The sequence below is a fragment of the Leptonychotes weddellii genome, chromosome 10, assembly GCF_054177405.1.
Source record: "Leptonychotes weddellii isolate Sample4059 chromosome 10, ASM5417740v2, whole genome shotgun sequence".
In the NCBI taxonomy this organism is placed as follows: Eukaryota; Metazoa; Chordata; class Mammalia; order Carnivora; family Phocidae; genus Leptonychotes; species Leptonychotes weddellii.
This window is the reverse complement of record NC_138378.1, coordinates 51,695,121-51,710,402: the sequence shown is the minus strand read 5'-3', so window position 1 is coordinate 51,710,402 and position 15,282 is coordinate 51,695,121. Positions and strand designations below refer to the sequence as shown.

Sequence of the window (15,282 nt, the reverse complement as noted above, 5' to 3'; positions counted from 1 at the left end):
ATACTAAGTGTTAGGAGTTTTAAATTACAAGGGATTTTTCTTAGCTATAAAAAAGAATGATTAGATCAGAAGAACATTAAGGCCCTCTCCCATTAAAAAATATCTAATTCTTTGGGGCGCCTGGGTTGCTCACTCAGCGAGCGTCCGACTCTTGGTTTCGGCTCACGTCATGATCTCAGGGTCGTGGGATCGAGCCCCATGTTGGGCTCCACACTCAGCATGGAGTCTTCTTGGGATTCTTTCCCTTTCCCTCCCTCCCGCCCTGCCTCTCTCCTCACACGCACTCTCTCAAATGAATAAACACAATCTTTAAAAAATTAAAAAAAAAAAAAATCTAATTCTTTAATTCCATGCTTCAAAAGACAATGGTTTAAAAATGACAATGTCCATGGGGCGCCTGGGTGACTCAGTCAATTAAGCATCTGCCTTCGGCTCAGGTCATGATCCTGAAGTTCTGGAATCAAGCCCCAAATCGGGCTCCCTGCTCAGCGGGGAGTCTGCTTCTCCCTCTGTCTCTGCCCCTCCCCGCTGCTTGTGTGTGTGCACGCGCGTGTTCTCTCTAATAAAATCTTAAAAAAAAAAAAAAAATGACGTCCAGTTTCTTTTGGTTTCCACTGTCGGACCTACTGATTTCATCAGGAAACTAAGGTATTTATTTAAAGTTCTCTAGTATTTGTGAAAGGAAAAAAGAACTGAAGGGATGAAGCCCTGAAATATTTCTTCCCATAACATGTGTGTAACACAGGCCTGACTGGCACATCTGAATCCACTTCAAAAGCGTCTGTAAAAATGACTAAGTAAATTAACTATTTATAAGGATTACAACACACTTAATTTCCACATACCTGGCTTCGTAACTACAAGAGGCAATTTCAGCCTTTGACAAAACAGAATCAATCCCATTTGCTTGTGCAGAATCTTGGTTCTCCCACAATGATGAATCTGGTATCTCTGCTTTAAAAATAATAAAATTTAATGATTATACATTAAAAACTTATTTTAACTTTCATTCAAGAAATATATTTTCCATTCCTTTCATATACAAATGTTTAATAAATTCCAAATATAGTTATATCCATTGGTACTGGTCTTCTTAATAAAAAAACCTATAGCTCTAAAATGGTTTGCTTCCATTATATACTTCACCAGCGGTCAGTCAAAACATGATAAATTCAAAGTGTTCTGTTTTAGTAAAGGCTTGTGTTTTTATTTTTTTTTACAAAATATATCAAAAGATAAATATAAACTATCCCTTAAACAGTCTCTTGAGATGAAAAAGGACGAAAAGTTATCAAGACGATCAATCCCCTCCTATATTCTTGAAAGGATTATACAGCTCCCTGTAATGGGAAACAGTTAATGGAAAATATACATTTCTCTGAATATTCTTTGCTGTTTCCTAAATAAACTACCTGCAAAACTGAAACCTACTTAACACCATGCTCAACAAAACACCAATTTCCTACAAGTCATTCAATCAAACAATTCAGTAGATCTCATACCATAAAGAGGTTTCATCCTAAATTTAAGATTTTTCTTTTGAACACACATCAGGCAAAAGAGCTTCACAACACTGACCCCTTCCAGTAAATTCTACTTTAATGGTTTAACAACGCATGTTGAATTAAAAACATTCAAGTGTGATCAGAATACCAACTGCTTTACAGAAAACGCTAGCCTGAACAGTACTACTCACTAGTATTTCTTAACATCCAAGCCAAATTTACAGCTTCACACTAGATTATAAAAGCACATACCTCAAGAGCACTGACTATATGCCACTTTACTTCCTTTACCACCTTTAGCTTCACTAGGAATTGAGAAAGATTAAAACACAACTTCAGTTCTTGGTCTTGGGACATTACTACGTTCCAAGAATATAATTTTAAAACATATATTCTTAAAACACAATCTCAGCCACAGTTCTAATACAATGAACAAAAATGCCATTAGTTAGTAAAACAAGCCAAGATACACCATTTCAATTAATTCTAGACAAACCTATTTTGAGTACATTATAACCATATGTAACTAGCAAACCGAGTATTTCTGTTCTGCTTATTTCACAAATATAATGTTCCATGAGAAATCAGCCAAGTTAAAGCAGCACCAGAAACACATGGCAAAGTGTCTAGCTTTGTGGGCTAAAACAACTCTTCCTGGTTTGACTCCAGAAATTGTCAACATCTTTTACTCAACTACGCAACCCATACAAGCATTTTTGGATTCCGGCACCCATATACACAAACCATAAATGCAAATCAAACTGTAAAGACTGGTATCTTAATGGGCTCAAATCCCACTTGCCTCAAAAAATTAAAACAGCAGAGTATATAATTTGAGCCATGATTTCTGATCTATTATGATAAACATATGCTATACCATGACAAATTAAAAACAGAAGGCAAAGCAGACTTCCCTGGTTTTCTGAAGCATCTCAGAAGGCTAAATATCTGCTTTCAGAGTCCATTATTCTAAGCTGAAAATCTGCAAGAATTTCAGGATTGTCAGTATCACAGTTCAAGAGAGGGTGCTACTAACCAAACAACAAAGAGAGTTGAAGCTTGAAGAGCCACAACCAGCTGCCTTGCACAGGTATAACCATGACCTTATGCCTTAAAAGCTGGGGAGCTAGGGGACTTCTATGTGAAGGTCTAGTCAAATAATCTACGATACTTGTCTTGAAAATTACAGAAAAACCATGCTTGAGGTGAGAACAGGTGTCTGTGGACCCTGGGCTCCCAATGCCCTGCCTGAAAGGCACCACCTCATGTTTCTCTTCACTGGGCCGGCTGACCTTTTCCACAGGGCGGCAGAGTGCGTGGATCCCTCCACGAGCGCAGTGAGTTGCTTCAAGGGAGACTCAGGGAAATTCAGGGACACACTGTCCTCACTGGAGGGCAAAGTAGAGAACTGCTCATCAAAACTTGACAAACTAGACGGGCACATGAAGAATGTGGAGGAACGGTTGGAGAAATCAGAAGCCAGGACCCAAGTCTGTGAAAAAGAAATCGCTGAGAATAAATCTATAACTAACACGATTTTAAAAACTGTTGTTCTTTAGAACGAACACTGAAGCTATCGAAGGGATAAGAAAACATCTGCATCCTGGAATCCAGGAAGAGGTAAAGGCCCCCAACCACAAAATCTTGAGTACAAATGGATTCCAAATAATGAGACCATCAATGAGAAGCGTCACTGCTGAGTATGGCTCAGGAAGCAGCTTCCAAAGGAAGTCGTGGATGGAGAGCCCCGGGTTACACTGGTCCGTTTAGACAAAGAGTTCTTGAATATGACGAATAAGAAGCTAAAGTTTCTACCTATAAAGGGCTGAAGATGCTATCTGTTCTAATATTTTGCCTAGACATACAAGCCGAAACATCAGAACTGATTTTTTTTTAAAGCTAGCGTGCAGAAGCCAAAGGTTCTAATTCCTAAATTGATCTTCGATATTTTAAAATTTGGTGTCATGTGATAAGGACCCAGAGAAAGAAAGATCAGGGAATAACAAGGAAAGAAGAACAAAGGCATTGAAAAAACAAGTTCTAAGTACAAGGTTAGCTGCAACCAAACTTTATAATAAAGGACAATCTGTTCATTTTATGTTATAAATATTTTAGGTAAGCTCCTAATGGGTCAAAGGCTTAGGAAATAAAAGTGAATGATATAAAGTTAAAGAAAGAATATAAAATGCAAAGTATCATATTCACCTTTTCTAGTGACAGAAACATCTATTTTTGACAGTTTTCAATGGCAAGTGAATTTTCAATATTTCTCCTAATATTTACCTTCTAACTTACCACCTACATTTAGAGGTGGAGGGGATGTGAATTATAAAAGGTCATTACAATGTTATGAAAATCCAGTGGCTAAACTGATGAAGATAATTAAGTAACCAATGACTGTATTCTGTTAATAAACTGTGTATGGTCAGATCACTTGTGAAGGAAGGAAAGACGTAAGAGGACTCGTTCTCTGCTACTCCTAAAGGATGTGCACTTGCGAAGGCCAAACTTCTGGACGGAGACTGCCAAACTACAGACGTGCGTGGCAAACGCAAGATTCTACCCACCGGAGGAGCCAAGCGCTGGGTAACTGACCGATGTTACCGAATGCTATGTCCAAGGTATTTTTCCTTCTTTCAACATTCATTCAGTGAGTTTTTTAACTGAGTGCCCAATAGATAACAAGTATTATGCATTTCCTTAAGCTACTTATTTGTTCTCTAAAACTTAAGATTTCATATTTTTAATGCCACACAGAAAATACAAAAAGAAAAACCAACCTACCACAAAACCATACAACCAATACTTCAGAAACTACCCATATTGTCACATACCACAATACAACTAAGTGTTAACGAGCTCAATACTACTGGCTACCCCAAGACCTACCCATGACACACAAAATGCTAGAATCTCAAAAATCTCTTAAAAGATTTAAAAACCAAGAAAAGCTTTAGGAAATCTGGAAAATACAGATACACATGAAGCAAAAAGATATATCTATCATTACTGTTTTGTACTCATACCTGTACACAATCACAGCCAAAAAAAGACTGTAATCCCAAAAAAGGTCCTCAGAAATGTCCAGTGGCTTTCCTTTAGCCTTAACTTCAATGAGATTTCTAAAATAATGCCAAGTTTTCATAACTGAAAACCAGGAACCAGAAATAATCAGGATGAAATTTAACTGCTTTGCCTTCCATTCCACTGTATACCTAATTTCTGACTACTTTCTGATTAATATTTTTCTGGAAAACTAATTTAAATATTTTTTTTGGCTTTGCAGACATCTATGAGGAAAACTGATCAGTGACAAAGAATTTAATTTGTAAGCAAGTATTTCTCAGGGAATTTACTCAGAGGGAAAAACAGATATAAAAATCTTAATAGTACTGTGAACAGTCTAAGTTATGATTTTTATTTATTAATAGCAAAAATTCAAAAGCCGGCGAGGCAAGAAAATGTTGAAGCAGGTTCAGCAAAGACATGGGGAATGATTTCTGGTTCTATCTTCTTATACCAGTAAATGAAGTCCTACTGTTTTTCTTATTCCACTGCCTCATACAAATCTTTAGCAACATGAACTTTAGTGTCTTTACTGTGATCAGTGACCAAACAACTAGTAATTAACTCTCCGGTCTAGAGGCTTCCACAAAGTGATGTCCAGGATTTTATTTTCATCCCCAATCTAACTGTATACAAAGCAAACTAATCACACCTTATAAAACATTCTTCACTCTCTGTCCCAGGAAAATATCATACAGTTCAACAAAGCAGGGCTATGAACCAGTCATTTGTACTGCATACAGATTTTGCTTTAAAATGTCACTGACACCTTTAAAACCCTTGAATGAAAAAGCTCATTATTTCAACTCTTTCATTTCTGTAACAAGAACACCAGCAGCAAAATCCAGACGTCTTCAACAGGAGCACCGTGACTTCAAAGAGAGCTCATTTGTACCTGCTTTGCCTTTCAGGATTTTATTCTGGTAATACTGCCACTCCAACTGGGGGTTAGCGCCGGGACGTAAAGGTGCCCTTCCTGTGCCTCTGTTACTTGTAACAGCCACTGGTTTTCCTGTGAGGAAAAGAAAAAAATTATTTTTAAATCTAAGTACAGGAATGTTAACAACACTGACAACATATAAAGGAAAATATTTCACAAGATTTAAAAAATACAGCATTTTTTTTTCTTTAGCTTTCTTGAGGCGTTAATCCATAAAGGAGCTAACATCTTTAAAAGTTATCAATTACCATGCAAAGATCATCTAAGTTTCTCAACACCCCTCCGAAAGTAAACTACTTATGACAACTTTGATACATTTATTCAACTTAGAAGCAATGCTTTCACTTTGCTTCCCATTGTTTTTGTTTGGTTTCTTGCAGTAGAAAACAAGTCAACTCTGATGCTAGATTCGAATTAGAGGGGTGGGAGAGGGAAAGAAAAACCAACTATATCTAGATGTTTTATATTTCTTGTATCAGAAAAGTAAGGTAACATCTAAACTAATCTTTCAATTTTACAGCAAGAAAAACAAATATATATGCAGAGGGACCACAATCTGACCTACTATATAATCAAATATGAGAATACAGTCCCGCAGTTTTTGGTTTAGTTATAAAATCTTTCATGTATAAAATCTTTAGTATAAAAGCTTTCATTTCCTTGTGCATGCATTAAATTACAAGAAAACTGTTAACTTCTAAAGCAAGCGCATGGATAATTCATATATAGGTTACTGAATGCATTTGTTGTGAGAATAAAAAAAAATTATGCATCAGAGTGACTCATCAGGCTAAGCCCAATTCTTTAACATTCTAAACTTCTTTCAAAGCTGAAGCAGTAGCTACCCGTGACAAAAATAAAGCCCTGGTATTAACACAGCAACTTCTGTGCTCTCCTTAAAGGAAGAACAGACTCTCAGAAGAAAATGCTAGTAGTTTCAAGCACAGACAGAACTACTGAAAAACCCAGAATAAATGTTTTTACTTTGTACTGCTTAGTTCACAAATACATGAAAGTCCATTAAAACAAAGATGACAGCATATCTTAGCAATATTCAATAATGCAAAATTATTCTCTAACCAAAAGATTGGAATGTGCACTAGCATCTGGACAGTTAATCAAGTTATTTATTCAAGAGAGAGAAAGCTCGGTGACCCAAGTTGCAGACATATGCTACCACAAAATTTCCATTTAATAACAAAGTAATAGTAAATATATAAAAACGTAGAAAATGCCCAATACCAGTCTATATTAGTCTTAGATGAAATATCCTTCAGGTGAAGAGTATTCTTCCCTAAAGACCTGACCTCTTTAGAGAGAAAAAAGCTTTTCTAATTTCCCTTTATCTTTCTTGATAATGGAGTCCAGAAAATTTGGAAGCAGGAATTTATTTTGCTAAGGAAAATTCGAATAAATATTTCTCAAAGAAGATTTTTAGATCCTTTAGAACATATAACAATATTATCAATTTTCTTAAAATATAAACAAGAATACAGACCTTTGAGATCTGGTCTATTTCGTATACCCACTGATACAAAGAAGCAATCCATATCAACATGCATTATACAGCTCTGATGCCTGGGTGAACTCAATACTGACATATTTCCTAGAAGGAAAAAGAAAACATTCAAACCCCAAACTAATTGTTAATATTTAAAAAAATCAGGTCTATTTAATTTTAGAAACTGTATTTTCAAGTGCCTATAAGTAGAATGAAGTCTCAAAAAAAAAAAACCAGAATCTATTACAGACCATTTCTACCACCTCAAGAGACGTCAAATTTCAGTTTCTTTTGCTCCAAAAGTAATCCAGAGATACACATTTAGTTTCCAAGCATAATTTGAAATTATGAAGATACCATGTTTTCCTAGTCTATATTCTAATAATTCTAATAATCCAAAGTATGTCTAAACGCTTATCTTAAAGTTACTTCTATGTGCTGAAGATTTTACCAAAACATATAAAGGTGTTTTCATATATTTAGTTACATGGAGCTAAGTAACTTTAAATGATCAGTATTTCATGCAGTCTACAAACATTCCTTGATTAAAAAAACAAACAGTAAAAATTGCTACTGTTATTGAGTGTTTGGTAGCTGTCATGCACTGCTGTAAGAGGTTAACGTGTATTTAAATTTTCACAACAATGCTGAGGTAAGTAATGTTATTATGCCCATTTTACAGATTAATATTATGTTAATAATTATTTTATGCAGCCAGTAAGAAGAGGCTGAGCTGGTAATCAACCCCAGGCGGTCTGATTTGAGCCCTCACGCCATCACACTGTTGCCCTAGATATATTTAAAGTCTATAAAACAAAAATCTACATATAAATCTGTATACATACAAATGTATTTGAACTTTCCTCCTTAGACCATTAAACACTATTAAAAATCAGCTCTGAAGCATATGTGCCACTTTAAGAAGATAAAGCTGAGTGTCCTCTCCTAACGACTCTGCCTTCTAATCACCCTGATTAGATTTATCAGGGCTATTTTAACCAATCCAACCACAAGAAGAGCTTTCCTCTTTACCAGTTTCATCCTTAGCCCTTCTCCCTGGTCCTGGTCCAAGATATACAAGTCCTGGAAATAGGAACCCTGAGCTTATAAAAAGCTCTAATCTCATAAAGGAGTTTCTGCTGATAAAAAATACTAGTACTGAAGGTAGGTCTTCATGATAGGTTTCCCAAAACTTTCATTTTTACTCCCCAAAGGTTCAGACGACTCCATTTACCAAATTGTGACTGTGAAAGCATTTACCAAGTTCTCACTACGTGCGAGGCACCGAGCCTTAGTTCTGGTTATCTTCCCTAAGCTCAGAAGCCCATGAGGTGAGCATCATGGACTACCTATCGCTCCACGGTGAAGAGGAAACTGAGACCCACAGAAGTGAACTAACTGGCCCATGGTCCTGCAGGATAAGAGCAGCAGGGCCAGGATTCACATTCAGGCTATATTATCGAACTCCAAAGCCATGCACTTCCTTGCTAGCCTCTATATTATCTCCAGAAATGATTTATAAAATAAATCTTAACAACCATAATTCTGCTGTATAGAAGTATTATATAAACATAATGTAAACAACCCAAAATAACTGCTTTAAACATTCAAGTAGTACAGAATGCATATATACCATATACCTACTGAATGCTTTCATACAATACAAAAATTTATCATTTTACTCCCACTCATGAAACTAATTTGTAATAGTTCTTTGAAGCTTTCAAAATTAAATGACCTTTACCATATAAGGTCAGGGGATGATGTATGGATAATCTAATACCTATAACATTATTCTGAAATATTTCATAAGTAACAGAAAGCATTTAGGAATACATCAAACACAACAAAACAGAAAAAACCCCACATGGAGAAGATCTATCACTTTCTAGGACAGAACCATGAGCTTCCCTCTGTACCTCAGTTTCCACAGCTATTCAGTTCAAGGGTAGTATTAGATAATCTGAGATCTCTCTCCAAAAAACAAAACCAAACCATATATTCTGTAAAAAGCACCTCAAACCTCAGAGCATATACTAATCGATAATGACTGCACAGAAATATAGCCTGTAATTGTTGGTTTTGTTTGCTTTTGAAGACAAGAAAAGTATTAAAAAACAAAATACAATTAACCCATCTACTTTTATGTGAAAACACTTACTCTCACTACAAGTTTACCACTAACATTACAATAGATATTATGTCAGTTATTTAATAATTTAAAAATCATTAAGATGCCAGCTTCTGGAATTAACAGTTACTCTTGCCAAACCCAATTTATTCTTACAGGAGTTTATGCACTGAATATAATACATGTAATATTTTACACAGTTCAAAACTTCAACAACTGACAAGGTCTACATGAGGAATGAATGAATGCTCAGAATCTCAACCTTGTTACTGTTTAAGTTACCTAAAAATATTTAGTTAGCCACATTTAAATCTAAATTTATAAAAAATAATAAATAAGAAAGCTTTCTATAATCTGCTAGGCTCACTGTAACTTATATATCCTGATATTCCTAAAGACTTTTATATTATGAGAGCTTAGTATTGATCAGAATACCAATGACAGCTTAAGAACAAAATGGTCAAGCATGATTGTTTCTTAAGAAAACAATTTTAGTATGTATCTACCTGTGTCAGTTACAACAAGTGCAGACCTGCCTGTTTTCATTTTTTTTAACTTTTCCCTTCCTGGGAAGATACCACTACTTTGTCTTTGTAGGGTATTGACAAACTCAGTCAATTCACACTTCCACATTGATATGTGATGAAGTCTTGAGCGGGAATAGAAGTCTGAAATAAAATTGCAATCTGAGGGTTTAGATGGCACTGAAGGTGCTGCCTTGCTAAGAGTAGGTACTGAAGAAGTGCTTTTTGTGCTTGAAGGCCCCTGAACAGCGGAGTGGTGAGCACCATTTATTTTAGTGTTACTGTGCAAAGATGATAAGGAGAAGGAATTAGTTCTGTGTGGATTCCGCACGGCATCTGTGTTTCTAGTGCTTTGTTGCGACTGCTGCACAACGCAGTCTCTGAAGTCAGTGCTGCTCTTCTCGGCCTGCTCCTCCTCCTGGGCGAAGTCTGGAGAAAGCCTGCTGGCAACACTGTGGCCCATGGGCACCAAGCAATCCTGCGTCTTTAAGGCACCATTAGAGCTAGGAGTGTGTCCATTAAAAATGGCAGTGCTGTCTCTGTGATGCGGAATTCCGTTTTGTTTCCTTCCTGGAAAGATCTGCTCCAGCTCCGTAAAACTAAAATCATTATCTGCATCTTCTTCATTCCAACTGTTCATTCCATTGACTTTGACTTCATTTTCTGTCTCAATCTTCTTAATTATGTGATTTCTATAGGAGGAAAGAAGATTTAATTTCAATTAATGTGTGACTTTCAGGCTAAAACAATTTTTAATGTAAACATGGTCTTAGAGATATGCACTCCAATATTTCTCTGAAAAATTAAGCCATAAATTTTATATTCTTCCTCTTCCAACAAAAGATAATTCTTAGCTAAACCAAAGTAGCAAGGTAACTAGGAAAATTCTAGAATATAAACAGTCTTTTAGGGTTTGTTTTTTTTCCAAACTTCAAATACTCCCAAAGAAGAAATACAATGGAATCTCAGATTGAAGAAAAATAAAAACTAGGGCGCCTGGGTGGCTCAGTTGGTTAAGCGACTGCCTTCGGCTCAGGTCATGATCCCGGAGTCCTGGGATCGAGTCCCACCTCGGGCTCCCGGTTCGGCGGGGAGCCTGCTTCTCCTCCCTCTGACCCTATCCCCTCTCATGCTGTTTCTTTCTCTCTCTCTCTCTCAAATAAATAAACAAATAAATAAATCTTTAAAAAAAGAAAAGAAAAAGAAAAGAAAAAGAAAAACTGTTTTCAATCACTTTTCCCACTAAAAAATAATTGGGACCTGTAATCGCTAAATATCCAGTTTGAAGCACAGTGTCTGGCATTTACTAGGGAGTCAATAAATTATGGGACTCAATATAAAAAGCTCCCATAAAAATTGGTAAGAAACTTTATCTGAATGATTATTCCTAGTTTTAGTTTTATGTAAGGCACTGTTCAACATATTAAATCCAATACTGCTTCAATCCTAGGGCCAGTTAGTTTCACTCAGGAAGACTGACAGACTATATGTACTAATCCATTAATGGGGCCAATTGTCGCATGAGTAGATAAAAAGTAAGAATCAGGTTAATGTGTATGGGTAATTCAGGAAAAAAATATACCTAGAAAAATGAGGACACTTGCTTATTAACAGAGGAAATGGCATTTCATTTCTAAGAAAAGCATATTCAGATGCCAGGGTGGTCCAAGGCAATATGGACCAAGTTTCCTGATGACAAGTTTATAAACGCAAGACCTATGACAAATGTTCCGCTAAATTCACATTGTGACTCCTCTAGATGTTTGCTTGGTAATGCTCTATAATAAAGACAAAACTCATTTGCGTTCACAAAAATTATCTAAGTAACAAATACAAAAACCTGAATTACAGAAGAGTAATTCATTCCACTTAGAAACACCCACACCATTAATCCAATTACAGTTCAGCCTCCAGAAACGGTTGCCTGATATATGGCACCCAGGCATTGGTGAGGTTACCACAGTTTTACCAGGTTTAATCTAAAAAGTCCCTCATTCTAATACCAACATGATATATTAGTAGTAACAGTCTGAATACACAGAGAAGTCACACATGAGTCAGATGCAAGACATTACCACCCATTTCTGGGTTGGCCCTGTCTGGCTAAACCATCTCATGGAATATGACAGCCAACTCTGATTAGGTCCAATCCTCACAGATGCATGCCAGTGAAAGGGAAAAAGACGACCAACGGGAAACGATTAAAAGAAGAAGGAAAGAAAACCTAATTTCTTCCGCATCTGGCCCTTGAGATAAAGAGAAAGCAAGGGAACAAGAAGTCACATAACAGAATTTCAAAGGAATTTATAAAATGTATTGAATATACCAAAACATAAAGATCACAGAGAGCAACGAAAGTGAAGTAAATCAGAAAAGCCTGACGTCTAGTTCTCTGTATCACAAATAGTAAAGATTCCTTCCACGTATACTAGCAACATATGCAACAGAATTGCATATATTGGCAATAAACACACTGCTAATATACATTTTTTCTATACTGTAGTTTTTCAGCCTAGATAAATGGATATTCATGAAGTAGCTGTAGTGGAAATACAGCACTGGTAATATATATTAATTAGGCAGAAGTGTACATGTATTAAAAAATACAATCTAATTGGCACAAAGAATTTAAAAAAATACATTTTCTATTTTTATTAGTGTGGGTAAGAAAAAGATATAAAGTTGTGCATTCAGAAAGATTTTCTGATATTATTTGTTGTGCACCTTGATGATACCAAAAAAATCACAAGTGTCAGATAATGTGAAAAACACGTGAATATGCTTATAAGTGAACACAAGCTAAAAAACAAATGACAACAACAAAAACTACAGAAGGTAGTGACATCAGATCCCCCCAGGTTAATTAGACTCCTGGCCTTTAAAAAAAAATATATCCAACTCCCAAAGCAAGCAATTTAATAAGTACGAGAAGGCTAACGATAATGAACCACCTGATATACACGTTAAGGCAACACACCAATTAATCATGAAACCACTTTATCCAAGATTATTGCAATTAAAGCTTAATCAGTATATTTTTTAAAACCTGCCACATGGACTCAAGTCTAGAGTTACCTCTAACTGTAACACTGAGAGTCACCAGCTAAATTTTTACTGATATAAAAATATTAACATAAGTAAACTTGCTACGAATTTGGAATTTTGCAAAACCACCTAGAAATGTTAACATTTTCATTATGTATATAGCACACAACAAAAGTATACCTTGGCACAGTTAGCTCATTTTTTTGAGAAAGCAACATTCCACAGCAAATTACTTATATGGAAATAATTACTTTCAGGAAAATCCATGGGAAATTTTACTTCTAGTAATTTAAGATCCATTAGTTTAAATGGGAATCTAAAACGACTGGAAAAGCTTTCTTATTTACATTTATGAAACTTTCAATATAAAAACAATTTTTAGGTAAGACACCCACACATAAATTTTAACATGTTTAATACAGATGAATGGCCAGGTTTTGTGTTTGTTTCTATCTTCAGCAAAGCAGGGGCTGAAACCACTGCTAAAACTCAGCTTTGCAGCATTCCGCAACGTAGACCAACTTACACCCCGTTGTTGAGCTGTTTGGCTACACTGCTTGGACCTGGCCCAGGTTCCTCAGCTTTGCACGCAGGATTAAAGTTGAGACCTTTCTGCATGTTGGACTGCTTGCTGTACAGCTGATAGGGAATGCAGGACAGCAGTCGTCCAGCTTTGATGCTGAAACAAAAAAGTAACACTAAGAGTTCAATACTTGGGGAAAATAAGCTTCATGAAAACTCAACGTCTGAAATGATGGGAGTTTTTCACCAACAATGAGCCACGAGTTTTCCTAGTTTATTTCCTCTCGCTTGGTTTTAGTGGCTCTAATGCAATATCATCTTCCTTAAACACTTAAGAATAAGACATTCTACCCAAGAAAAGACACACATCTGGACTTTAAGGAGTTAGTGCCCAACAACCTTACAGGAGGGGGAAAAAAATAACTATAGAGTAGGATGACAAAACTGCATGCAGAGTTTAAATATTTTAATCATCATGACTTTAATATTTACAATTCCCCCTCAAACAATTCATATAGAATCACCAAGACTTTCTCAAATCTCATTTCACATATGAAGTATTTCCAGGATTCCCAGTTTCCACACTATGATCTCAGGAAAGGAAATAAAACAGGTACGAAAATATGTATAAAACTTCTTGCCCTTTCTCCTACAGGGTACAGAATGTCTTCTTATTACAGATAACTGAGAGTAAATTATTCATTCGTAAGCACGTGAAGATCGAAAATATATTTTCTGATACAATGTTACCTAAAAGTCATTGGGGGATAGTCTGAAATGTGTCTCTTGGCTAGTTAGCCAATTAAGAATAATTTTAGAAGAACTCTGTAGTACTGTGAGAGAAAAATGTAAATGATACCAATTAAAAAAAAAAAAGCCAAATCTATACCAGAAACTAGAGTCCTACACATTTTCTATGAAGAATAAATTGAAGAAAGATACAAAAACACAAGAGAAATGAAAAAAAATCATAAGGTGAAATCACGATCAACTTTTATTTGAGTTGAATAAGCACTCTAATATTAATAGTAAATGTAATTAGAAACAACGTTTTAACCTATAGGAAGTATGAGCTCTTCATAGTATTTTAAGTACCTAACAAATGTGCTAACACATTGTAGCTTGGGAACTTAAAAAGAAAGGGCAGATCTGGCTGGGAACCAGTACCCCCAGCTGGCATGAACTGCAACAATCATCGGCTCTCACTGGCAGCAGACCCACTTGGGAAACCTAACCACAGGTGGCAGGGTCCCCTGCTACAAAAGACTCAACACACAACGAAGAACAACAAAAACAAAATCAGCCTTTAATAACTTAGGACAGGGGTTTTAAACTGTGCTCCATGGCATTGTCAGGCTTGATGAGGCAGTGGGGTGAATCATAGCACCTTCCCATTCTATCCTTCAAATGTCAACATTAAATTGTCTGAAAAAAACAGTTATGACAAAAATTTGAAAATCCCTAATTTACAATATACTACATAAAAGGGTAAGATTTGCCAGGAGAAGGTTTCGTAAGATAATCTCCTACCTAAAACTAATGCACATAGGCTTCTCCATTAAAGGACTCCCCTGCCTCTTAGAAGTGGTGGCCCTATAATCATGCCCACATTAACTCAGGTTTAATGGCACATACACAGACATCAGGGAATTCTAATCAAAGCAAAGTTATCACCCCACACACTTAGAAGTGGTAGCTGCTTTTTAAACTTCTCAAACGAAAAATAGGAAAACAGAGAAAACCTGTCATGTAACCATTCATTAAATAACTAAAATAATGTTTAAAATTTTAAGTATAATAAAATCTCATAAAAACACTACTAAGAAGAGATGAACAAGACTGGGATTAGAGTATGAAACAAAACAGTACTGTGATTGCCCAAAAGGATTCCATGCTAGGACATGTAGACAGTGGGCATTTATTTTATATATTAAGACATATGCTCAGGCTGATCCATTTCCACATGGGCCAATTCAGATGGCAAAGAGCAGACCTAAATAGGAGTCAGAAAAATCTGGATTCTGAATCCTGCTATTCTTGGGCAAGTT

At 36.0% G+C, this 15,282-nt stretch overlaps 1 protein-coding gene across 10 annotated transcripts in view; it reads right to left on the bottom strand.

The window, feature by feature from the left end:
- Nucleotides 1-15,282, bottom strand: part of REV1 (REV1 DNA directed polymerase) — a 101,720-nt gene that overhangs the window by 27,106 nt on the left and 59,332 nt on the right. For 5 of the 10 annotated variants that reach the window (XM_081831999.1, XM_081831998.1, XM_081832002.1 and 2 more), the window contains 5 exons: nucleotides 13,239-13,391; nucleotides 9,650-10,359; nucleotides 7,010-7,117; nucleotides 5,467-5,583; nucleotides 846-954 (listed from right to left, as the gene is read on the bottom strand). In XM_081831999.1, coding sequence (XP_081688125.1) covers nucleotides 846-954; nucleotides 5,467-5,583; nucleotides 7,010-7,117; nucleotides 9,650-10,359; nucleotides 13,239-13,391 — 1,197 coding nt within the window. The other 5 variants (XM_081832000.1, XM_081832004.1, XM_081832005.1 and 2 more) reach the window with 5 other exon arrangements.